The sequence below is a fragment of the Gorilla gorilla genome, chromosome 11 (genome assembly GCF_029281585.2).
Source record: "Gorilla gorilla gorilla isolate KB3781 chromosome 11, NHGRI_mGorGor1-v2.1_pri, whole genome shotgun sequence".
Taxonomy (NCBI): domain Eukaryota; kingdom Metazoa; phylum Chordata; class Mammalia; order Primates; family Hominidae; genus Gorilla; species Gorilla gorilla.
The window spans coordinates 140,544,193-140,568,225 of record NC_073235.2 but is presented as its reverse complement, the minus strand read 5'-3'; the positions used below and the strand labels follow the sequence as shown (position 1 = coordinate 140,568,225).

The 24,033-nt window shown below is 52.7% G+C and overlaps 1 protein-coding gene and 1 non-coding gene across 3 annotated transcripts in view; both read right to left on the bottom strand.

Annotated features, from left to right (window-relative positions):
- RAMP1 (receptor activity modifying protein 1) overlaps positions 1 to 18,969 on the bottom strand; it is a 53,316-nt gene extending 34,347 nt beyond the window's left edge. The window contains exons 1-2 of one of the 2 annotated variants that reach the window (XM_055379878.2): positions 18,708 to 18,969; positions 413 to 551 (exon numbers count right to left, since the gene is read on the bottom strand). In XM_055379878.2, coding sequence (XP_055235853.1) covers positions 413 to 537 — 125 coding nt within the window. In that variant the 5' untranslated portion in view covers positions 538 to 551; positions 18,708 to 18,969. Of the gene's footprint in view, positions 1 to 412; positions 552 to 18,107; positions 18,320 to 18,707 lie in introns of those variants that run through there. The other variant, XM_004033426.4, reaches the window with a different exon arrangement.
- Positions 7,774 to 7,852, bottom strand: LOC115933854 (small nucleolar RNA SNORD55/SNORD39). The gene has a single exon (XR_004069700.1). It is a non-coding gene; the product is annotated as a small nucleolar RNA SNORD55/SNORD39 (small nucleolar RNA).
- Positions 18,970 to 24,033: the final 5,064 nt, after the last annotated feature.

The window sequence follows — 24,033 nt, the reverse complement described above, 5'->3', positions numbered from 1 at the left end:
AGCCCTGGACAGGGCGCGGCCAGGAAGGACAGCTTTGGCCTGACCACAGGGACAGAGGGAATCAGCAGGGATGTCCCTGAAGCCAGGCTCCAGTCAGAGACCCGGCCACCCTGGGCATGAGACCCTACTCTCAGTCATTCCCCAGGCGCCTGCCCTTGGAGAGGCCACGAGCATCTCTGGCTGGACGTGGCCCAGTCTGAACCCTCCATCCCCAGACCAGATTACTGAGGACGTGGCCTCCTCCCACCGTCACTCTTCACGTCCACCTGCTACTGGCCCCCCCCCACTGGGGGAAGAACACTTCTGGGGTCTAGGAAGGATCTTCCACAGCCCCCACGTAGTCCACTCCTCCTCCGCTTGCCCCCTCTCCCTCCCCAACCGTGTCCTGCCCACCAGGGGCCATGGGACTCACCTGATGGTCCTGCCCCAGTCACACCACAGCGTCTCCCCGACGGCCTCCATGTCTACCTGGAACTGGGTGAGGCAGAGCTCCTGGAGGAGGGCACCGTAGTTAGCCTCCTGGCAGGCAGTGGCCATGAAGAGGTGATGGGCTGAAATAGACATGACCATGAAGAGATGATGGGCTGCAGCAGAGGCCTAGGGGCATCACCGCCAGCCCGCCCGCCCCCTGCAGCCCGGACTCCATGAGAACAGGGCCTCTGAGCAACCCCTGGAGAGGGCGACTGCGGCTCCAAGCAGACGCTCTTCATCAGTCGTTCTGTGACCTAGCAAAGGCCCTCCCTGCCTGCTAAGGGTGGCTTGGCCCTCAGTGCCTGTGCCAGCTTGGGCCAGGGCACTTTCCATCCCACAATTATGCCACCGGGCTGCCCCAGGCATGGGCAGCATGAGAGGGGCCCGGAGACAGTCTCTGGCTGCCCCTGTTCCACGGGTACCTGGGGATGGGCTGGGCTGGGCTGTGCCCCCCAGCCCAGGAGCTGCAGGCACATCTCCTGTCTGAATATCTGCGGGCTATGAACCGAGCCGACAAATGGAAGCATGAACTGTGCTCCCTCCTCCTGCCTCGAGCCATACACCAGAGCAACAGTGACCTGCCCAGCGATGCCCCGCACAGAATCAGGATTCACTCATTTCCCCCGTAGCTCACTGCTGGCCGGGGGGGGGGGGGGGGAGAGCATGGCCCTTGGTCCCCCCACCCACCAGGCTTCTTCTTCCTCCTCAGGCTGAGCCTCTTTCTTGGCCACCTTGTAGGGCAGCTGGGGGCAGGGGCTTTGCATTCCCTGTTTAGGGCTTGGCTCCTGGCCCTCCCACTGTCCCCAGGTCCCCCTCCTTTTCCCCCCAGGCCACATCCTCTGCCCAGGGGGGACCCCCAGCCCCACCCCTACCGGCCTGGCCCTTCCAAATTCCCGGAAGGAGCTTGGCACTGGGAGGCCAGAGCTGCCCTGAGAGACGCTGGGGGCACCCAGCCCCTGCAGCCTACTGCCTGGCCCCCTAGGCCTTGTGACTGAGGACACCAAGTTGCCCCTTGCAGCCTCGGGCCCAGGGAGCCCACCCAAGGAGAGGTGGCTGCCCTTGGGCAGGCAGATTGGGCGAGGGGTTCTGGAGTACCAGTCTCCGGCACGTGGCCTGGGGCGGGTGTGAGCTCGAGGCGCCCCTCGGACTGCTGAGTAAAACGCAGAGGAACTGGAGCTGCCCCAATGCACCGGGCACCCCGGAGCTCTTCACACACAGCCGCCTCAAAGTGGATCTGACTGCGATCAGCAATTTACGGATGGGGGAACTGAGGCTTCGAGGTTCAGAACTGGGCCTCAGGTCCCATGGCCGGAAGTGGTATGGACCAGAGAGCACTTGGCCGCCCCTGGGGCTGTGGGGCTAGGCACCAGATGGGAGGCGGGAAGTACAGGGAATGGCCTGATGTCCCTGGAGGTGCACCTGGGGGAGGGCGAGCAGGTGGCCACGCGGGGGTGGGGTGGGGGTGCTGTCGCAGAGCACCACTCCAGGCCCAATGGCTGGTGTGTCAGGGTGAACGGATCCCACACACTGCACACCTGGGCACTGGCCCAGCCCACAGCTGCTAGAGAGAGCAGAGTGCTGACCAGAAAGGCTGAGCCCTGCACCGGGCTGAGGCCATGAATGGGTCCCAAAGAGCCAGGTGTGTTGAATCAGGGATGTTTAGCCCAAGAAGCCAGGGAGTGATGTGGGTGCGGTCGGGCCTGCATGGAAGTCTGGGAGTTGGAAAAAGCCCCACGGAGGAGCTCAGGACAGGACCTGCTAGCAAGCGAGACAGAGTCCCCCCACCTCACTCCAGTGGGTCACCCACCCTCGACCCCTGGCATGAGTGCCCAGCATTGGAGTTTGTGGCCACAGAGGGAGCTGTATCTGCCCCGGGGAAGGCTGAGGGCAGAACAGCCTCCCTCTGGCACCCCGGGGACACCTCAGGAGGCTCTGTACCCACCTGAGTCCATGCTGCTTCCCGACAGCACAGGTGTGTCCCCACCACGTCCATACCAGCACCGTGAGTGCACCCTGGGGCTGGCTGGGCCCGCTGTGGATGCACCCCCCACCCTGGGGGCTTCTTTCACCCCCAGTCAGGGAAGCCTTGGGGAAGGGGCTATTTCTGACACCTGCCCCATCAAGATGCCCCCTAGGAAAGCCCACCTACTGTGGACAGTGATGCCCCAGGAGCTCCCAGGAGCTCAGGAGGGCTCAGACACTGACTTGTCAACTCAGGGAAGGAATTCCAGGCTGCCTGTCCAGCTGCAATTGGAGAATCGTCCCTCTGTTTATCCCTCACTGCTCCTGGCATCCCGCCCCCCACTGCCTTTCTCTGGTGAATCCTGGGTCCCAGTCCCACCTGCCCTCCTCCGCTGCCCTGTCCTCCGAGAGGCCCCCAGCTGATCCTACCTATGGGAAGCCTACCCCCTACCCTGCCCCCCAGCCCATTTCCTCAGAGCCTCACCGAGGGCTGGTGGAGGGTCTCTTTCTTTTCTCAGAACCCTCTTGGCTGCCCTCTCATCTCCTACTCCTTTCTGACTCATGCTGGCACCCAGCAGCTTTGCACATTAATATTTGTCAAATGAGCCAGCAAATAAGATGGCCATACCCGGATTTCTCAGTGGCCATTCTGCCTGGGAGTGAAGCAAGCGTGCCTCAGGCTATCCTGCCTGGAGTGGAAAGATTGGGTGTCAGGGTCATGAACCACTGCAGACTCCCCTCCTGCTTTGGAAGAGCCGCTTTTAAGACAAATGAAGATGAACAGGCATGTCTGTGCCTCAGTCGGGATCCTTGGCTGCACGCAACAGAAACCAACTGGGGCTGGTGTGAGCAGTGGAGGATCTGGTAAAGGGACCCTGGTGGCTCCCAAGTCCCCAGGAGGGTCTGGGAAGCGGGGTCTGCACAACTGCCCTGCAGAGCCAGTCCCCGTGCGGAGGCCGAGCTGCTCCTTCTGGTGGGGTCTCCAACAAGTGAAGGGAATGCAGGTGCAGGGGCCAGAAACAATGACAGTGGTCCTTTCACCCCAGGCCACAGGGTGGCCCTCCCTGTCAAATTCAGGTCAATCTTCTGCTGTCCCCTGGGCTGTCCAGAGCAGCTGCCTGCCCCCAACCTACTGGGCCTTCCTATCCTGCAGCCCAGCCAGTTCTAGCTTCCACCACCCATGCAACCCCCTGTCCTGGTCTGGCTGCAGGGCTGGTCCGGTGGCTTTGACCCTGGCCTGGCTCTGGGCTGGTCCCTCCTGGATGCTGCATCCCCCACCTCTCTTAGAGCCACTCTGCCTCCCAAGGGGCGGGACTGCCATACCCAGCCCATTGTCCCTTGCTCCTTAGGGACAGAGCCCTCCCTGACCAGTGCTGCCCTTTCTTTCCCACCCTATGGGAGCCCAGAGTCCCACAGCTGGGATGAGGCCAGGGGCAGCTGTTCAGGCAAATCTGGAAACCAGTTTCATTTTTTAGGTACAGGCGAAGAATGCTTGGGTTTTTCTTAAACGAGCCTGATGTGGTTTCTTTCCTTGCAGAGAGAGCTAACATCAAAGTTTTAAAATAGGATAAAATTGCCAAAGTTTTAAAACAAGCCACTCAGGGCCAAATGGGTTCCATTCCTCTGTGTGACTGCAAATGTAATCATTCATAACTCATGTCTTTCAAAAGCCACGTGCAGAGGTTGCTGGGTAGACGGCTGCGTTCCTCACTCGGCCCTCGGCGTGTTAAGACAGAAACCTTCCCTCGAGCTGTGCGTAAGTTAGGAACTCAGTGTTGCTTGGGGGGGTTCAGAGCAACGGCTTCCTTCTCCACAGCAGGGCAGCGCCCCTGAAATGAGCATGCATAGCAGGCACCCCAAAGGTGGAGGGCCCCTCAAGCAAAGTGACAGGGTGGGGACAGCAGGACGGGGCAGCCGGGCCCCCCACAGGGGACCCCTGGACACTGCTCATCAGGTGTTTGGGCTTTCTAAGGAGACAAGGGGCACAGAGCTGATGGGTCTCAAACTCAGCAAATGCACTTGATGCCCGTGTTTGGTCTGTGCCACATGGGGCAGGAAAGGCCAGTTCTGCAGCTGTGTATTTTAGGTTTGTGGAGAGAGAATCTCAGACCCCATCACTGTCCTCCTCCCAGCTGGAGTGGTGGCTAAACGGAGAGTGCAGGTCAGGTTCTAGGTCAAGTTCATGCAAATGCCTGAAGCCTCCCTGCTCCCCTCCCACCAGCCAGTCCAGGATGCTAGTAGCTGCAGCTCACAGGCCAAGTCCAGTCTTAAGCCCCTTACACCCATTAGCCTGTTTATTTTATTTGATTTTGAGACAGGGTCTTGGTCTGTTGCCCAGGCTGGAGTGCAGCAGCACAATCATGGCTTACTGCAGAGTCTTGACCTCCTTAGGCTTAGGCGATCCTTCCACCTCAGCCTCCCGAGTAGCTGGGACCAGAGGCACATGCCACCACACCTGGCTAATTTTTCTATTTTTTGTAGAGATGGGGTTTCCCCACGTTGTCCAGGCTGGTCTTGAACTCCTGGGCATCGTCCCACCTCAGCATCCCACAGTGCTGGGATTACAGGCGTGAGCCACAGTGCCTGGCCACCATTAGCCTATTTAATCCTTGCCAATAACCATTATGGCAGGGACAGAGGGGCTCAGACAGGTTAAGTAGCCTGCCTAGAGTCACACAGCCCAGGAGTGGTAGAGCCTGGATGCAATCCCTGGCACACTCATCTCAGAACACGTGGGAGGCATGGTGAGGTCAGAGACCTCTTGTGGAGACCCCAACACCTGCCCCAAAGGCTGTGGGTGACCCATGTCTGTGGAGGCTCTGAGACCCTTGGGCAGGAGCCCTGGCTGCAGATGGGCTTCCTCAAGGTGTCTGCCTCCCTCAGGCTTCCCAGGAGAGGCTTTGGGGGCTCTCACTGGGCACGCGTGAGTCCCACGACCTGGGCAGTCACCTGGCCACCCCACACTAATGCCCAACAGCACAGGGGCCCTGGGAGAGTGGATGTGTGGCCATCATCACCGTCACTGAGTGGACGACTTTCGCAAAGGGGCACGGACTGGATAGAGCACGAGGTGCCCCCGGCAGCACCAGGGCAGGCCGAGAATAGGCTGCTGAGCTGCCTCTCCTCCCCGTGCCAGGCCCTCCTTGGCTGAGGGGCTGGCCTCGTCCATCTAAGCGCAGGCTCGATCCATACTCAATCCTGAAGCCCCCGCTAAGAACCACTAACGTCCTTAAGGCATGGATGATACCATTGCGGGAGGGTGGAAAGATGGTCGTGACTGTAGTAAACGATTCTCAGCATCCCTCCTTTCAAAGAAGCCTATATTTTTTCTCTTCTAAAACACGCCTTTATTGAAGTATAATTTATATACCACAAATTCACGCATTTTACATAGACAATTCAATGATTGTTAGTAAATTCACTAAGTTGTACAACCATCACCGTGTCTAGTGGTTTTCTTTCTTTCTTTTTTGGAGACAGGGTCTCACTCTGCTGCCCAGGTTGGAGTGCACTGGCGCTCTCTTGGCTCGCTGCAGCCTTGACTTCCTGGGCTTAAAGAAGCCTATTTTTGCATACATTTTAGAACACATAGCGCAGTGGCACAGGGGTCTAATTTATAAGCAAATCCTGGAGGAGCGTGTCCAGATTATTTTACTGGCAGGGGCAGGACCGAGAGAGTTGGGGATGACTGTCCCAGAGGGTAGAAGTGCCCAGGGCCCAAGGGAGTTGGGGTGGGGGCGGGGGCGGTGGAGGAACCCAGAGCTCCCCAGCCCATAGGAACGCCTGCTGCTGCCTCCCTGACATCTAGCTCTCCTGAACAGGGCCCCTTCAGTTGCCACGATCTGTCCCTGGTGGGTTGCGAGGCCTCTGTCCCCAGTGAGCGTCTGCTCCCTGCATGGCCTGGTCCGTTTCAGGCATGCGAGTGCCTGCGTGAGGTGTCAACCATGGCCTGGCGTTTCCTGTGTGGCCAGGATATCTCCCCATTGCTTCCCTCCAGGTCAAACTTGACATCCTCTAGAGTGAAAGCACTCAGCTGTCTGAGCTCCTCCTCTCCCTGCCCCTGCTCTGTCTAAAGTCCTGTCTCTCTAGGGGTCAGCTGGCTGAAGCCCCAAGGTGCTCTCCTTTCTCTGGCAAGACCCTCTCATTCCAACTTCTCAAGTCCAGGCTGAGAAACTCCCGCCATCCGCTGACACCTCTGAGCAGCCAGTGCAGGGGCGGTTGCGAGAAGAGGAAAGGTCCTCGGGGCCGTGGGCCAGGGCCGGGTTGTTCCTCTCCCACCCACACAGCTGCTTACCCCGCCAAAGCCTCCACCAAGTAGATTCTCCTCCACCTGTCATCTGATCTTGGTCCTCAAAGACAGCAAAGCACTGCATTCCAGCCCACTGTCCCCTCTCTCGGGCTCAGAGCCTCTACCCCCACGAAGTGCCCGCTTTGGGCTGTGCACAGTTCTTTGTCCCTCTCTTGCGTCCGTGTTGCTCACTCTTACTGGAAATGCCCAGGCCCTTCCGAGTCCTCACTTGGATAACTGTGGCAGCCTCCAGCCTCACCTCCAACCTTAGGAACCTGGTGGGAGACCCCTGACTGCACACAGCACCCTCCATCCTCCTCCCCAGCCTTGGTCCTGCCCCCGACTGCCATTCAGTAAAATTCTACACATTGTCAACAGGCACTCTTCATTTCTGAAGTTGACAAGCCAAGAAATCCTCATTTTTTTTAAGTCATAAAATAAAACACAGGTTGAACTAAAAACTGACTGTCTACCTTCCAAATTACCAGAGAAGAACAAGGAAAATACAGACCTGGAGAAAAAGTAGGAAGCCTCTGTAAGTATTAAGAAACAGAAAATGGAAAATAAGATGTTAGATGAGCTCCAAGCATACTTAAAGCCAGAAAGGCGGGTGAGCAGCACCAGGGCACCACATGGGCCAGGCCCTGCTACCGCCCCCACGGAGGCCTGGAGAGTCCTCAGGCAGGGACATGGGTGCTCCCACACCACCCCATCCTGCAGATCAGAGTTGCACAGGATGGGAAACGGCCTGCCCAGGGTCACCAGGCCCTCAGGGCAGGCCCTGGGATTTGGTAAACAACATTAAAATCCACAAGAAAACCAGATGTTAAACCAGGTCAAAGAGCTAAGTGACTCCGGGGAACATCCAAAAGGTGGGTGGCGGGACATGACACAGACAAAAGACTAGACAACGAGAAACCACAATGTTGTCCCCGACAAAGCTGCTGCTGTCTGCCTGTGAAGTAACGAATGGCTCCTCAATCCCGTTAGAACGGCTACCACCGAAAACAAAATCACAAGTGTTGCCAAGGCTGTGGAGACGTTTTTTCTTCCCCGGCTCGGCTCTCCAAGGTTGGGTTCCCCACCGCGTGCTGGGGAGCCTGCAGTGTGGCAGAGGTGGCCTCACACGGCCCCTGAGAACCAGAGCCTTGTGCACGGCTGGTGGGAACGCACGATGCCACAGCCACTAGGGAAACGCCGTGGCGGCTCCTCAAAACATTAAACACAGAACCACCTGATGATCCGGGGTATATGCCCTGGGTATATGCCCAAAGGAACTGGAAGCAGGGTCTCACAGAGATATCTGAACACCCATGTTCACAGCAGCCTGATTCACAACAGCCAGAAGTGGAAGCAACCCACGTGTCCATGGATGAATGGATAAACACAGTGTGGTCTATCCATAACAGTGGAATATTATTTGGCCTTCAAAAGGAAGGAAATTCTGATTCACACTACGACACGGAAGAACCTTAAGTGAAATGAGCCAGTCACAAATGCTGTATGATTCCACTAATACAGGTTCCTAGAGTAGTCAGAGACAGAAAGTAGAATCGTGGGTCCCAGGGGCTGGGGGAGGTGGTAAATCAGCAGGCGGTTAGTGTTTAACTGGGACAGAGTTTCAGTTTTGCAAAATGAAAAAACTTCTAGGGATGGATAGCGGCGATGGTTGTACAGCAGCGTGAGTGTGCTTAGTGGCATAGAACTGTACACTTACAAATAGGTAAGATGGTACATTTTATGTGGTGTATACTTTACCGCAATTAAAATTAAAAAAGCAATGACTGGGACAGAGCTATAAGAAGTCACCATGCAGCTGTGACTGGCAGGGTCACATATGGAATTCCCCATCCTCTCCCCTGCACGAACACGCAGCAACACGTGCCCAGGGAAAGCAGGCAGGATCACAAACGCAGTGCAGGGTTTTCACACAATGCGCATGGATGGAGAAGATGAAAATAAGGATACGGAGGCCCTAAGTATTAAATTTAATATGATGACCGGGACGGATACATAAAAACGCCACACTCCTCCCACGGGCTTACGGGCCATTTACAACACGAAAAATTTGTAAGACCAAGAAAGAACCCGCAATGCACACTAAGTCATGGTTGTGGTTCCCGCTCTGCCCCCGACCACAGTGCAATAAACTAGCAATGAGTATCGGGAGAGAAACCAAAAAGCCGGAGCCCCTGAGATTTGTAAAAACTTGCTTCCAAACAATTCACGTGCTAAAGAGGAAACAGAAACCACAAATACAGAGAATCCAGAAGATATCAACCATGAGCACAAGGCAGAGGCAAACTCAGGGGATCCAGCCAAGCTGCCAAGCAGAGAACCGATGACGTTTCATTCCCACGCCAGCAAAGAACAAAAAGAAATGCGTTAGGCATTCAAGAAAAAGTGTAGAGTAAGTAAACTCAAGAACTGTTTTTTTTTTTTTTTTTTTGGCGGGGGGAGGGAATCAGTGGGGAAGATACTAATCACAGATTAACCACTGTCCATTCTGATCAAGAAATAACATGAAAATACAAATTCACAAAATTGCACTAAAAAGGACAGATGTTCACAGATGTAGAGGGAATTAGAAAAATAATTGTTCACATAATGATATGTGGATAAAATGAACAACTTCAGAGGAAAATGTAAAACAACATCACTGCTACAAGACACAGAAAACCCCAGCCAAGCACAGTGGCTCATGCCTGTAATCCCAGCACTTTGGGAGGCTGAGGTGGGTGGATCACCGAAGGCCAGGAGTTCGAGAGCAGCCTGGCCAACATGGTGAAACCCTATCTCTACTAAAAATACAAAAATTAGCTGGGCGTGGTGGCAGGCACCAGTAATCCCAGCTACCTGAGAGACTGAGGCAGGAGAATCACTTGAACTTGGGAGGTGGAGGTTGCAGTGAGCTGACATCGCTCCACTGCACTCCAGCCTGGGCGACAGAGCAAGACTCCATCCAAAAAAAAAAAAAGACAGAAAACCCAAGGGGACCAATAACACCAGAAAGATACTGAAAAGGTTGCCAATTTTCTACACCATGAAAAGGAGCCTGGCCCCAGTGGTTTTGCAGGTGAAAATGAAGACCCTCTAGATCTTCAAGGAACTGCTTATTTCCATCATCCTGACTATCCTAGCACACAGGGAAAGAATAAGGGTCCACAACCTGTATCTTGGGAAGAAAACCCAATGCTGGTAATAAAACTCCCAAGGTAAAGTACAGGGCAAGGTCACTCAGGAAGAACAAAGCCACACTCAGAACAAACAGAGGCCAACAGACACCTGAGACTGCCGAAAGACTGCACAGGAATGAGGAAACACTCCATTCATCCCAGAAACACGGTAGGTTCGCAGCCTCTGACCACTTCTCCTGTGTCACAGCCTCACCAGTGCCAGCGGCCTGCCAGCACCGAGGCAATGTCCAGCTGGGCAGGTTGCTGTGTCACATCGAACGGTTCTTCCTTCACAGGACAAAAGCTTACTTTACACATGGGAAGAAGATGCATTCTCCATCCCTCTCCCACCCCCACCCCCACAAAAATACAATAAAAAAGCATCTGGCCCCAAAGAAGAAAGACAGAAGGTTTAAGGTGTTAACTCTTGACCACATGGCTCTGAACTGTGTGGATCACCTACATGAAGCTTTTCTTCTGCCGCAGCCGCCACTGAGACAGCAAGACCAATCCCTCCTCTTGCTCCTCCTTCTTGGCCTCCTCAACATGAAGACCTTATGATGATCCACTTACACTTAATGAAAAGTATACATATTTTCTATGGGTTTTTTTGAGATGGGATCTCACTCTATTGCCCACGCTGGATTGCAGTGGTGTGATCTTGGTTCATTGCAACCTCCACCCCCTGGACTCAAGCGATCCTCCCACCTTGGCCTCCCAAAATGCAAGGATTACAGGCGTGAGATACCATGCTGGGTCTAATTTTCTTAATAACACTTTCTTTTCTCTAGCTTACTTTATTATAAGAATACAGTATAGGCCGGGCACAGTGGCTCACGCCTGTAATCCCAGCACTTCGGGAAGCCAAGATGCGTGGATCACTTGAGGTTGGGAGTTTGAGACCAGCCTGGCCAAGATAGTGAAACCCTGTCTCTACCAAAAATACAAAAATTTGCCGGGCATGGTAGCGGGCACCTATAATCTGAGCTACTGGGGAGGCTGAGGCAGGAGAAACACTTGAACCCGGGAGTTGGAGGTTGTGGTGAGCCAAGATTGCACCACTGTACTACAGCCTGGGCAAAAGAGGGAGACTCAGTCTCAAAAAAAGAAAAAAAAAAAAAAAAGAATACAGTATACATACATGTAACACACAAAATATGGGTTAACTGACAGATAATGTTATCAGTAAGGCCTCTGCTCAATAGTAGGCTATTAATCGTTAAGCTTTGGGGGAGTCAAGAGCTACACTCGAATTTCTGACCATGTGGGGGTTCGGTGCCCCACCCCTGCGTTGTTCAAGGGTCACTTGTATTGCCATCGCCAGCAGCAAAGGAAGGCAGCTGCTGTCACTCCCCTACTCAGCAGTGAGTCACTCTCCAACACAGTACGACTGCAGAACAAAACAGGGAAAATTGTTAAGAGGTGGCAGGACCACCCTAGGTTACGGGTGACCTTATGACTGGCCTGAAGAACCAAGCAGGAAGCAAAAAAACTAAAATAAAAAACAGGCACAGGGCGACAACAGTCACAAAACAAACACACAGAAGAGGAGCTTCCTCTTAGCCCAGCGATGACCAGCTAGAAAATAAAATGGGGGAAAATATCCCACTCTCAGTAGTGGCCACAGAGCCCCGGATTCCTAGACACTGAGTCATCTGCAGGAGAAATGAGATCTCTGTGGAAGGGCCTGGATGCAGACGTGCGGGTGGAGGAACAGACTGCTGTTTCTTGAGCCGGTGGTCTTGATTTAATCCTCCCTGACCAGTTAATACATTCAGTGCAATTACCATGAAAATCCCCCAAATATTTAGCCATTGATAAAAATTGCTAGGACATTAAGGTAAATTCCAGATGCATCAAAGGTTTGTGTATTTACAACCATAAGGCACTGGAGGAAACCTACACAGGCATGCTCTCTGGTTTCACCTTCTCGCTGCCTCCTAAGGGCAGCTTTCGCTGCTGCCTCTCCTGCAAAGGACCCTGCCATCTGCCTCCCCCCACCACCAATCATGTCAAGGTGCCCAGTGGTGCCTGGGGCCCGTTTCCTTCCCTGTCCTCCCTGGCCATCCTCTCTGGCCTCTCACAAGGAGCCTGGGCCTGTTTCTACCCACTCTCACTGGTCACCCCTCCAAGCAAGGATTTGACATAGTCCAGGCCCTGCTGCCGCCAGAAACACCTCTCTTGGCCATACCTCTTTCTGAACCCTTGATTTGCACAGACTCCTGTCAACGTACCATCACCCCTCAGAATCCAAGGGGAACGCTGAACCCCATGTGGCTGCTGAGGACGGGGCTGCCAGGTGACAGGAGGCCCTGCGAAATCTGCATCTCAGAGACACGGTGGTTTTTGAGGTATGTCCCCGATACCGTATGAGACAGGCTTATGCTTCTTGTTTATCTGAAATTCCAGTTTGCCTGGGGCTCCCATGTTTCCTGGCAGCCCTGGCTGTGGCCTGGGGTGTCATCTCCCCTCCCCTGCACTCTCCTCCCCTCCTCTCCTCTCTACTCCCCTGCCCTCCCCTCCCCTCCCCTCCCCTCCTCTCCTCTCTACTCCCCTCCCCTCCCCTCTTCTCCCCTGCCCTCCCCTCCTCTCCTTTCTCCCCTGCTCTCCCCTCCTCTCCTCTCTTCTCCCCTGCCCTCCCCTCCTCTCCTCTCTTCTCCCCTGCCCTCTCCTCCTCTCCTCTCTTCTCCCCTGCCCTGCCCTCCCTGCTCCCCCAGGAGCTCTGCCAGGTACTGTTCTTCATTCCTCAGTGCTGCCTCACTTCCTGCATCCAGGCCCAGGGACTGGAGTCCATCACTTTCGCCTCCAGGACTCCCTGGAACCCTCCCACTCCTATCCTTGCCTGGCCTCCTGCCCATGCTGGGGGCCACAGCTGAGGGCTCCTTTAAACCACACCTTCTGTCCTGTCACCCCCTTTAATGTCCTTCAAGGTTTTCCCACTGCCCTAGGAATGAGATCTGAATGCTTAGAGAATGGGTCTTTCCTCCAGCACCAGCTTCGGCTCAAAGCCCTCTTCCCCACCATGCTTCAGTCAAAAAGGCTTCCAGGAACTTCCAAAAAGCAGGGCCTTTGCACAACCGTCCTTGCCCTCTGCCCTCTGGACTGTGCTGCCGCTGCTCCTCAGGGCTGTGCTCCGTGGTGTCCTGTTTATTTCCTGCTGCATTTAAGAAGCACCACATGTCTACATGGTTGACATGCAGCAGGGCTGCCCCACCCTGGCACTACGGACATTTGGTGTGGGATCATCCTCTGGGGGAGCTGCCCTGGGTTGTGTAGGACACCCTACCGTAGCAGGCTGCTCTACACCCCTGTCCTCTGCCCCCTCCGAGTCCTGACCCTGGGTGTCCCACGTGTGTGAGAGTCCTGACCCCGTGTGTCCCGTGTGTGAGGTGGCAGATGGGTGTTTCCAGGAGAAACGGTGCAGCGCTTTCCCGGCATTCCCTCATCCATCCACCTCCCCGTCTTCCCTCTCACAACTGTCTCCTCCAGAGGCAAGAAAATCCCTGCAGAGAGAGCCAACCCGGGTGTCAGTCACCAAGTGTCCGTTGAAGAGGCAGTGCTTTCTAGGCTTCTTCCCCTCCCGGCCTGGGGCCAGGGTACCCGACAGCGGCAGGCCTACCATGCAAACACTCGCATGGTTGGGCAAGTCACTGACTTTTCTCCTCCCAGGTGGTGTCAGACTCAAGACAGTCCTTCCTGAGACTCGTGTGGGGATACGTGGTCCGGGAGAACAGGGGGCAGGGCTTCCTGGGCAAGCTGTACCCCACCCCCTGGAGTGAGCTGGCCCAGGCCACGGGCCAGGTCACTCTGCCTCCCCTCCTGCCCCCGTGGTTTCCCAGAACTCTCAGCTAATTCAGGAGCCGCTTCCCCGGAGCCAAGGCCTGGGGGCCTGAACATGGCATGTGTGGGGTTGACACTAACGTACCCTGAGGGTCTGCTGGGGGCACAGAGGAAGACCCCCTGTCCCTGGGGTGGCAGGTGGGGTGGGGGTTCTGGGAGGCTGGGCAGTTGTCCCTGTGAGGGGTGGAGGTGGTGCTAACCCTGGCGGAGGGCAGAGTGGACGGCCGGGGCCTGGGGTTTTGGGATTCTGGTTCTCGGTCCCAGAGAATCCACCGTGTGACTGCACATGGGAGGGAGTGAAGCACTCTCGGAGCACGGCGAGGAGTCACCGAGAGAGCTGAGAACGCAGAGTCGGGGGGGCTGTGACTCAGGCCCATAGCCCTGCACTCCTGCCACATCTGGCTAGTGTGTCCCCCTGGACCCTGCTCCAACAAAGCCACCCAGAAGCCGTGATTTAAAAGATGGTTAAAGTGATGCCTTTTGGATGCCCCAGAAATTACTGAAATAAACCATTTTAGGGAAAAAATATTTTTCCTGAACAGAATAACGTCATTTGGTGAAGTGAGTACGATTTTGTTTGGGCTGGGAGCCCTCCTATGGTGGCCGTGTTGATGCATCCTCCTCGCCAAGGAGAAACAGGTCCTTCAGGAACATCACCCAGCTGAGGGTCCTCCTGTTCCGGAGCAGAGAGGACTGGGGACAAGGACATCCCTCCAGGGCTTCATATGTCTGCTGTGGGATGTGTCAGAGGTAGGCAGGGGGTATGGCAGGTTGGGAACTGAACAGTGCCCTGGCAGCACCATCTCTGCCTCTTCATTTGCCACCAAGAAACTGGTGGGCTGGGGCAGTGGGCACACGGTCCAGCAAGTGCTGGAGCCACCAGGGCCACTGTAGCCCGGGCTCCCCTGTCCCCTTCCCAGCTCCCACTGTCTTCCTGGCTGTAGCACCTCCTCTTTCAGGAGGCCTCCCTGGGTTCCCAGTGGAGGAGGAGGCTCTTGGGCAGGATTCCCACAGTCCCCCAGGTACGCCATTCTGGGAGCCCCCTGAGCCTGCCGTCCCTGCAAGGGACAGACACCCATCTCAAACGTTATGGGTCACATGATGGAAATGTGTACCCCATGAGCTCGATCTAGGGGCTCAAAAGGCTTCAGGAGTACTCTATGTCACGGACAGGTGTTCCCCCATGGCTCACAGGGTAGACTGTGGCAGCCCCACTCAGATCCAGCCTGGAGGAAAGACGCAGCTTTTCCCCGTGGTTCCAGCAGAACACTGACTGTCCAGCCTGCGGCCAGTCTCCTCCCTGGGACCATCTGGATGGCCAGGCCTGGCTCAGGGACCACTGAGGGCCAGCCCACCATACCACAAAGACCATCAGGAAAGAGGGGTTCTAGGCCTGAGTTGGGGGCGAGGGCACTGGCAGGGGCACTGGCAGGCAAGCCCGAGGGGCTTCACTCTCTGGGCTCAGCATTTCTGCTGGAATTCACACTACACATGGCACCTGCATCACACAGTCAGCCAGACGCCAGTTGTAACTGATTAGAAGCTATGAAATGGGCGCATTCTGGGGAAAAAAATCAGGACAGACTTTTCCAACTAGTCTTAAGTAAAGATTCCACCTAAAACATTTCCTGGAGCTGAATCTACCATTTGCACTGTTGATATAAATGTTTCTCAACAGCCCTGGCCTCGGACTGGTAATAAGCACACTGACAGGCATGCGCCTATGGAAGGAAGACAAAAATCCAGAAATTTCTTCCTGCAGCTAGACACACAGAGAGGGTAAACAAACACACTGAGTTGATTAACAAATAAGAATCCTTCAGATTTGGACTTTGGCATGAGAACTGTGTTCAGATTTAAAACCGCATGGCAATCTGAAGCAGTCACATAGCATTTCCTGTGATGTCCCCGTCATTTCAATTCTACTTGTATTTATATAAAGTCATATATTTCAATTAATGTTGCAGCCATTAAAAAAACCCCTGGCTCCCACGTGACAGCCAAGGAAGGCATGTGTTTCCTAGGACAGGTGACTGAGTTCATGTGTGACAGCACCAGCCAGCATTCCCTGAGTGAAGATGGACTCGAAAAACCAGTGGCTTCTAACGCATCCTTCTTTCCTGATTAACGAACAGCTTTTCGGTGTCTATACACAAACCTTTCAGAATGCATGTAGAGTCTCCAGTAAACAGAAGAGTACACAGGATGCTCAGAGGGAAAACAACTATATATGGATCCTCAGTTTTTTTTTTTTTTTTTGAGACGGAGTTTCACTCTTATCACCCAGGCTGGAGTGCAGTGGCATGATCTCAGCTCACTGCAACCTCTGCCTTCCGAGTTCAAGCGATTCTCCTGCCTCAGCCTCCCAAGTAGCTGGGATTATAGGTGCCTGCCACCACGCCTGGCTAATTTTTTTGTATTTTTAGTAGAGACGGGGTTTTACCATGTTGGCCAGGTTGGTCTCGAATTCCTCACCTCAGGTGATTCACCCACCTCAGCCTCCCAAAGTGCTGGGATTACAGGCATGAGTCACCATGCCTGGCCGGATTGTGAGAGTCTTAATAACTACCTAAGACAAATAGCTTGACTGTAAAATTGTCACAGATAAGTTCTTAAACCTGTAAACTAGAGTACTTAAAAAAATTCCACATTGCCATTCTGGGTAGCAAAATCTTCATCACCAAGGAGACCTGGCTAGTGCTACAGCTTGGGAAGGAAACAGCCTGTGCTCAGTAATTCTACTAATTACAGCTGGGCTCCAATGACATTAATTTGCTGATAACCTCATAAGGTTTTGTTTGTTCTTCCAAGATATAACATTAGCCAGGCCACTCAAAATAACGTTAAAATTACAGGACTTTGGACTTTCGGCAGAACATGAATAGTTTTCTTGGTAAACAAGGAAGGTCTTTATATGTGATCGTGACATAGTGTTTTATTTACACAAGCTTTAGAGGGTTCAGCCTCTGGACACTAGTAAAGAACGTTTATTTATTTGGTTATTTATGTAAAAAATATTCCACAACCCAGCTCTCTGCCTTGCTAACAAAGAAATGTTTGTTTCTTAGGAAACGAAAATAGTGAAGGCCATGTCAAGCCAAATGGAGAGAATAAAATTACTGCGAGATTCTGCTTTCCACGTAACTTCAGCCAAAACTCTAAAGTGGCAAGATCTGCTTTCAGATTATATTATATCGGCCTCTGAGGATTCTATGCAGATCTGCCACCCCTTGGAGAGGTTTACAAATAGGGACCAGAAATCCATGGCTCCCAAGAAGACCTGGCCCCTCTCCTCGCTGGGCCACGAACCGCTCCCCCAGCTACAACAGCGCCGGTGGTCCCTGCTTGTCCAGTGCCAGCGCCAAAGAGGTCTTGTGCGGCAGGTGCCTCTGACCAACATCACTGTTTCCGGGGAAAGGCCACACATACCAGAAACAACTGCTCCGGCCTTCCCAGGGACACTGGGTTCTCCCACGCCAGTAACCTATTCAGTTTCCGTTAAAAGGTAGCTAAATACACGGAATAATGCAATAACCAAAGCGGTTTAGAAGGGGCTTGAGTTAGCATTTTAGGAACACATTACAGACAAGGGAAGTGAACAGCACCGTTTCTTGCCGAGTGTGTGGCCAGTTCCTGTGGCCATGGGGCTGCTGCTAATCTCCACTTCTCCCTCCAAGTGGAAAGCCAAACATGTTCCACCACTTCACCAAGGGACCCGTCCTTCTTTAAATTTCTATTAGCCAAAAGTGCCAAGTTAACAAGCAAACCAAAAGAAAAAAGAAAAAAAGCGATGGAAATGTCCCGAAAAGGGCTGGCCTCATTTCTGCAAAAGACGTGATTTGCAAACAAGCAACTGCTGCAGGCGACAGATTGTCAGTGTTGACTAATTTCCATACAAACTGGCTGTGGTTCTGATTCCCGAACACTGCGTCTTCTGCAAGGTGCCTGTCTGCAGGTTTTGCAACGCGGGACGGCCTAGGGAAGGGAGCCTGCGCCGGCAGTCACCGCGGCGCACAGCCTGAGAAACGAGGTGTGGGGCTGGGGAACCCCGCGTCCTGTTTTTCCTTCTGAAAACTAGTTCTCCAGTGTGCAGGGCTGACTCGCCCCACGCTTTCCAGAATGCCCGCTCTCCGACGTCCCCAAAGCCGTCCCTTCCCCGGCGAGAAGCGCAACACCGGTCCGCGCCCTCCGCCTCCCCTGTGCCCTGGGGCCTCCCGCCTGGAACCGGGGCGGCCCGCGTTCAAGGGCAGCGGATCTGTGCGCCCGCGGCGCCCGCCCCCACCCGCTCCCACCCGCTCCCCTCCTCTCCCCTAGAGGACACCGGCTGGCCAGGGGAAGGGAGCTCGGCCGGGACCCCTGGCCCTACTCACCCAGGAGCAGCCAGAGGCCGCGCCGCGGGAGGCGGCACAGGGCCCGGGCCATGGTGCACAGCGGTGCCGAGTCGAGTCCGCTCGCCACGCGCCCCGCTGAGGACTGAGCCCGCCGCGGCGCGGGCCCGGAGGAGACGCGCCGGGGGCGGGAGCGGGCGCGGGAGCGGTGGGAGGCGGCGGCCGCGCGGCCCGGCCCACTGCGGCTCCCCGGGTGGGTGCCAGGGCCGGCGGCGCCCAGGGCCGGTAAAACCTTGCAGGGGGGCCGCGCGGGCGTCTCCAGGCCCCTCCCGGGGGGCGGCACACTTGGGGTCCCAGGAAGGCCTCCTGAAATGTTCTCCGAGCAAATAAACACTTTTTAAACTAGGGAGGGTCTCCTAGACGACTCAGCGTGAGCGGCACCTTGGTCTCCACCTGGGGATCTTCCCCTCCTCCTCCTCCGAGGTTCTGGGCGTTCCTGCCTGGTGCTTGCCTTGCAAAAGGCTAAGATCTCCCAGCCTTATCTACCTCTCCGCCCAGGTGCAGGCGCTGGGGAGCGTGGGGGGCAAAACTCGCCGCCGCGCCTGGCGAGACCCGTAGTAACCCAAAATGGCGCACACTTACCAGGCCCTGGAATGCTGCTCCAGATCTGCAGGATGAGTGGGTGGGCAGAGGCGGGGACATCACGGCAGGTGAACAGAAGCCGTGGGGCTGGAGGAACAGGGCTCTTTGGGGGGATTGAGATGGCCTGGGAGTCTTGCTGTTGATGGGTAGGTAGCGAGAGCCTGGCAGGAGGTTGTGAGGGCCTGGCCACAGAGTCCTGAGATGAGGTTTGCTTTGGGGGCACTCTGGCAGCTGCATGGAAAACTGATGGGGGATATTGGGTACATTCGTTTATGTAAAGTGGTGAAAGGAGGGCGCTCTGGAGATGGGCCGGGGAAGCCTAGGGAGGAGCAGGTTCTGGGAGGCACAGGCCTGGCCTCTCGGCATTACTGGTGGCTGGATTTCACTTGCAGTGGTTCCTTCTTGTATTATTCTGTTCCGAGAACTCTTAGCAACAGTAAATTTATACTTGTGCTAAGGAATGCACCATTGCCCTTGGAGGGGGAAGAATCACCACCCTGGTGCTGCGGCGACAGCTGTCTCTTTTGTGGTGGAAGCTGCAAGCGCACAGCATTGCTGAGTGACCAACGTTTTCTCCTAGGAAAGGGAACAGTCTGTGGCTGAGAGGCTGCTGCCACCTGCAGTAAGCTCAGAGAAGGGGAGACAGCTGACAGCGAGGTCATCCACTGGTTCTTCTAACACAGGCTGGGAGGGCACTCAGGGCCAGCATGCCTGCCACCTGTGCAGGGGCCCCAAGTGTTCTGAGTGAGGGGTGAGATGGTGGGGGAGGGCACACATTCTCTTGACTTGATTAGCCCTTGTTCTTGAACCCTAGGAGATACACCCCATTGGGTGGCCTGGCATCCCTACTTTCTTCATTTAACAGACATTTGTGTCCCTATGTGCAAGACACTGTTAGATCGACAAGCCCTGCCCTTCAATTGGTGAATCTAGGGGGTGACCTCTAAAACTCTCAATGACATGAGCGCCACAATACAGGAGCCACCCGGAACGAGGGACACTTGCCTCAGCTGCAGTGCAAGTAAGGAGACAAAGGACTTTGGACAAAATGCAGCCCAGGCAGTCCTGAGGGCTGGGTGGAGAGAAGGGCACAAGGGAAATGCAGGCCCGAGCACAGGCCTGGCATCCAGAGGCCGTGCCATGTGAGAGCAGCACAGCTAGTGGGGAAGGGTGGCTGCCAGCACAGCCCTGGGACAGGGCCACCGTACATCTTGCACTAGGCGATGGCCAGTCATAGTGGGGGAGAAGAACCTGCATCTTTCTGCAACCATCACTCACCCTCCATATCCAGGGACTCTGGCTTGAGCCACCCTTTCTACTTGTAGCTTGTGGACTTTGGCTGCATGTTTTTGGTTGGCAACTGGGACTCCTCTTTCATCAGGCTCAGCAGGAGTCTTTCTTCCCGACGTTTTCTCTTTGAAGCTTGACTGCAAGGAGGCAAGGCCAGAGGCCCCTGTCACTGCTGTTTTCTCAACACCCCCTAAAGGATACATTTTCCTAAGAAGACAAAGCCTATTTCTCAAGTTCACATGCTTTAGAAATTCACAGTTCTCTGGAGAATGCTGAAGTAAGGCACACACCTAGAGGCATGTTCTCTCCTAATGATTTTCCTGTCTGTACCCTGGGTCTAAGTAAGAGATTCCTTAGCAACTACTATGGGCTTCCCTTCTTCAAAAGTTGTAGTCTGATGTATCTGTATTTCTAATTGGTCACAGGTAGCATGGAAAATCATTCCTCTCCCAGGGTACCTCAATCTAGAGAGGCATTAGGTTAAACAATGGAAGAGATTAGGAGATGGCCAAGTGCTTTACTGCATACACAGTAGGGCTAAAGATACAGCCAAAGCCTGGTCAACACTGCTAAAAATTCACTATTAACATAAGATTCCTGCTTCCAGCCGAGATGAAGTTACAGGGACTGGACTCACCTTCCCATCTTAAACTAAAAAACTGGACAAAATGTATGAAACAACAGTTGTCACTGTGGACCACAAGAAGTGCAGGGACCCCTGAGAGCAGGGAAACAAATAAGGTGAGTGCTACAACTGCTCACTTCCTGGAGTTTGCAGACCACAGATGGAGAAAGGAAACCCAAAGAGAGTCTGGGGAAGCCAGGCAGTTAACGCTGGCAGGGCATAGTACCAGAGAGGAAAGAGCTGCGCAAAGAATGCGCTTGAGAGATCACAGAGGGTCCCACTTGAGTCTCAGCCCACACATCTAAGGACACTACCCAAGGGAAAAGAGCCTAAGAGCCCATACCCAGCTGGGAATAGTTCCAGTTCCCACCAACCGTAGTGGAAAAATCTTGAAATACACAGAACATCAGAGCATAATTAGAAGGGCAAGTCCCTCTCTGTAGTCAGTAAAAATTACAAAGGCTATTCTGGTGCTGCCTAACAAAACTTAAAAGCAAGAACTAACAGGAGCAAATGATTTCCAAGTAGCTATTACATCCCGTAACTTAAAAACAATAAAAGAACAAAGCATCAGAGAGCCATGAGGCAACTCCAGGTGGCAACTCTAAGGTGTAACTGGAGCCCCTGGAGGAAGGTGGGTGGGAAATATGTGAAAAACCACTATGTGGAACATTTTCTATTAACCCATGAGCCAAGAACATCCCCAAACTCCAAGCACAAAAATCATTTAGAAAAATATGTGAAAGCACATCATGATCAAATTGCCTAAAGCCAGTAATAAAGAGAAAACCTTAAAAGCAGCCAGAGAGAGAAGACATTACGTATAGCAGGGGTCCCCCAACCCCACAGGAGTACCAGATCATGGCCTGTTAGGAACCTGGCCTCACAGCAGGAGGTGGGCAAGTGAGGCTGAGGTCCGCATCCTGTTAGATCAGCAGCAGCATGAGATTTCATAGGAGTGTGAACCCTACCGTGAACTGTTCATGCAAGGGATCTAGGTTGCGCTTCTTATGAGAATGATGATCTGAGGTGGAACCGTTTCATCCCTAAACCATCCCCCTCTCACCCCATGGAAAAATTGTCTTCCACAAAACCAGTCCCTGGTGCCAAAAAGGCTAGGGACTGCTGATGTACAGAACACAGGTAAGGTTGACAGAAGAGTTCTCATGGGATATAATGCAACCAGAAAACAATGGAACGTTTTTAAGTACTGGAAGGAAAAAAAGCATCAAATATTCTACAGATAGTTTTTCAATAACTTGCCGATATGAAGGGGAAGACTCCACTGGTGTCCTCACTATCAGGCCTGCAATTTAAAGGCTGAACTTCAATCATTATCAATAATGAATCAGTGGTTCTGAAGATAACATGCTTATAAGCAATAACAACTTAGTTCTGTGAGTTGTTTAAATCGTGCAATTGCTGGATAAACACTAACAAAAACAGCAGTATCTCAGGGAACTCAGGTTCATCAACTATCAATTTTTCAAGTCCTGCAGGAAGTCCCACTGTTAAAACCAAAACACTTGCAAGTAGCTGAGAACAGAAGTTGCCTATCTCCCTATTCCCCCAAGAAACAAAACAAACAAAAAACAAGAAGTGAAAAATAAATTCTATATAAAACTGTCCTCAGCATTACTTGGAGAATTTTCCAACTACAAAGGAATTGAGTAACAGGGAAAAAATTCCCACCAAATCCCACTACACAACTCACACTCCTATACTACCCTCAGCCAGTCACATGCTTAGTGTGAGCAAAGGCAGACTGAGAAAAATCGTGGAGCCAAGAGGGAGGCTGATGAACAGGCCTACGGGTGACATGAAACAATCTCCAGAAAGACGAACTCTTAACACTCTAGACATGAAAATTTTAAAATACCCCAATACCATAGAGACAAACAAGAGACAAGTCCATCTAGAGCTGGACATGAAATGTCAGACATACAAACTGAAGGAACCCCTAACCTCTAGGAGACTATATTACAAATGTGTAACATAGCCACCCTGGGTGGATCAGGAATAAAAGACATAACCTAAGCACATTTAGACAAAAGAGCAAAAGACAAAAGAACTGTACACAAATGACGTACTCCAGTTAGTAAATCTGTTTCTCACAGGGCCATGGTTTAGCAACGCTGTAATGACTTTACGTGTATAGTAGGATTGAGCAAATAAATACATAAATAAATTGTGAATAACGTGAGCCAGTTTTCTCACTATTGGTATAAGGTAGAAATAAGGGACAGAAATTCAAAGTATCAGTATGAACACACACATATATATGGTGCTGATGACTAGCTGTAAATACAGGGACAAAATACAAGCGTTGTCTGTTTGCTTGGATTAATACACACGCACATATTTCCCAGCTATATCTACTGAGAGAGCCTAAGACCAACTCCAACAGCAACAAGCAAACCTCCTGACCAGGTCTTCGTTTCTAAATACTATTCTCCAATAAAAGGAAACAGCTTGTTGAAGTGGTGGAGTCCAGTGCTGGGGCAGGGAATGTACAAGATGAGCCAAAAATATCCTGTGATGCCAGAAAATAAGTACTTAAAAGAGAATGGGTTTTTCAAAAGGACACAGACCCCAACCTGAAGAAGCTCCTAATGGCTAATGCTGGAATAATGTGAGCAATGAAGTAAGAAAAGAATAGTATTATAATGCACAGAACAAAATAAACATCGAGTGCATACTGATATAAAACACTGAATAAACAGGGGACAAGGTGTGGCTCCTCCTTACAGAAAAATTCCAAGTAATAAATATAGAAGGGATGAGAGACACACAAAATCATCATTAAGCAAACACCACAAGAATAACAGTTTCAGCCAAGATTTGACGAATACTAGAACCAGTGACCAAATGTTTCAGGAGCAGCATATTTGTATACTCTCAAAGAGCTCCTTCAATTACAAAGGAAAACCATTAACCTCATAGTGCAGGAACCCAGCAGAAGCCACCTGAACCAAGTGATCAAGGATAACATCACCTGTAAAAGATACTATCCCCAGGTATGATGTGCTAAGAAAGAGACTTTATTTCTGTGGTACTCATAAAAACATATAGCTCAATCTAATCATGAGAAAACATCAGATACATCCAAATTAAGAGGTAATCTACAAAATAACCAATTAATACTCATCAAATGTCAAGATAAAACAATTCACTACCATGACAATAGTCATGAAACTCAAGAAAATACTGAGGAACTGTCACAGATGAAGGATGGAGGATGAAGAAAGCACAATAACTAAATGCAATGTGGGCTACTGGATTGGATCCTAAAACAGAAAAAGAACATTAGGAAGAAAATTGGTAAAAATGAGTAAGATTTGTGGTTAATAGCATCGCACCAGTGTTAATTTCCTAGTTTTGATAAATTTACTATGGTTACAGGAGTTGTTA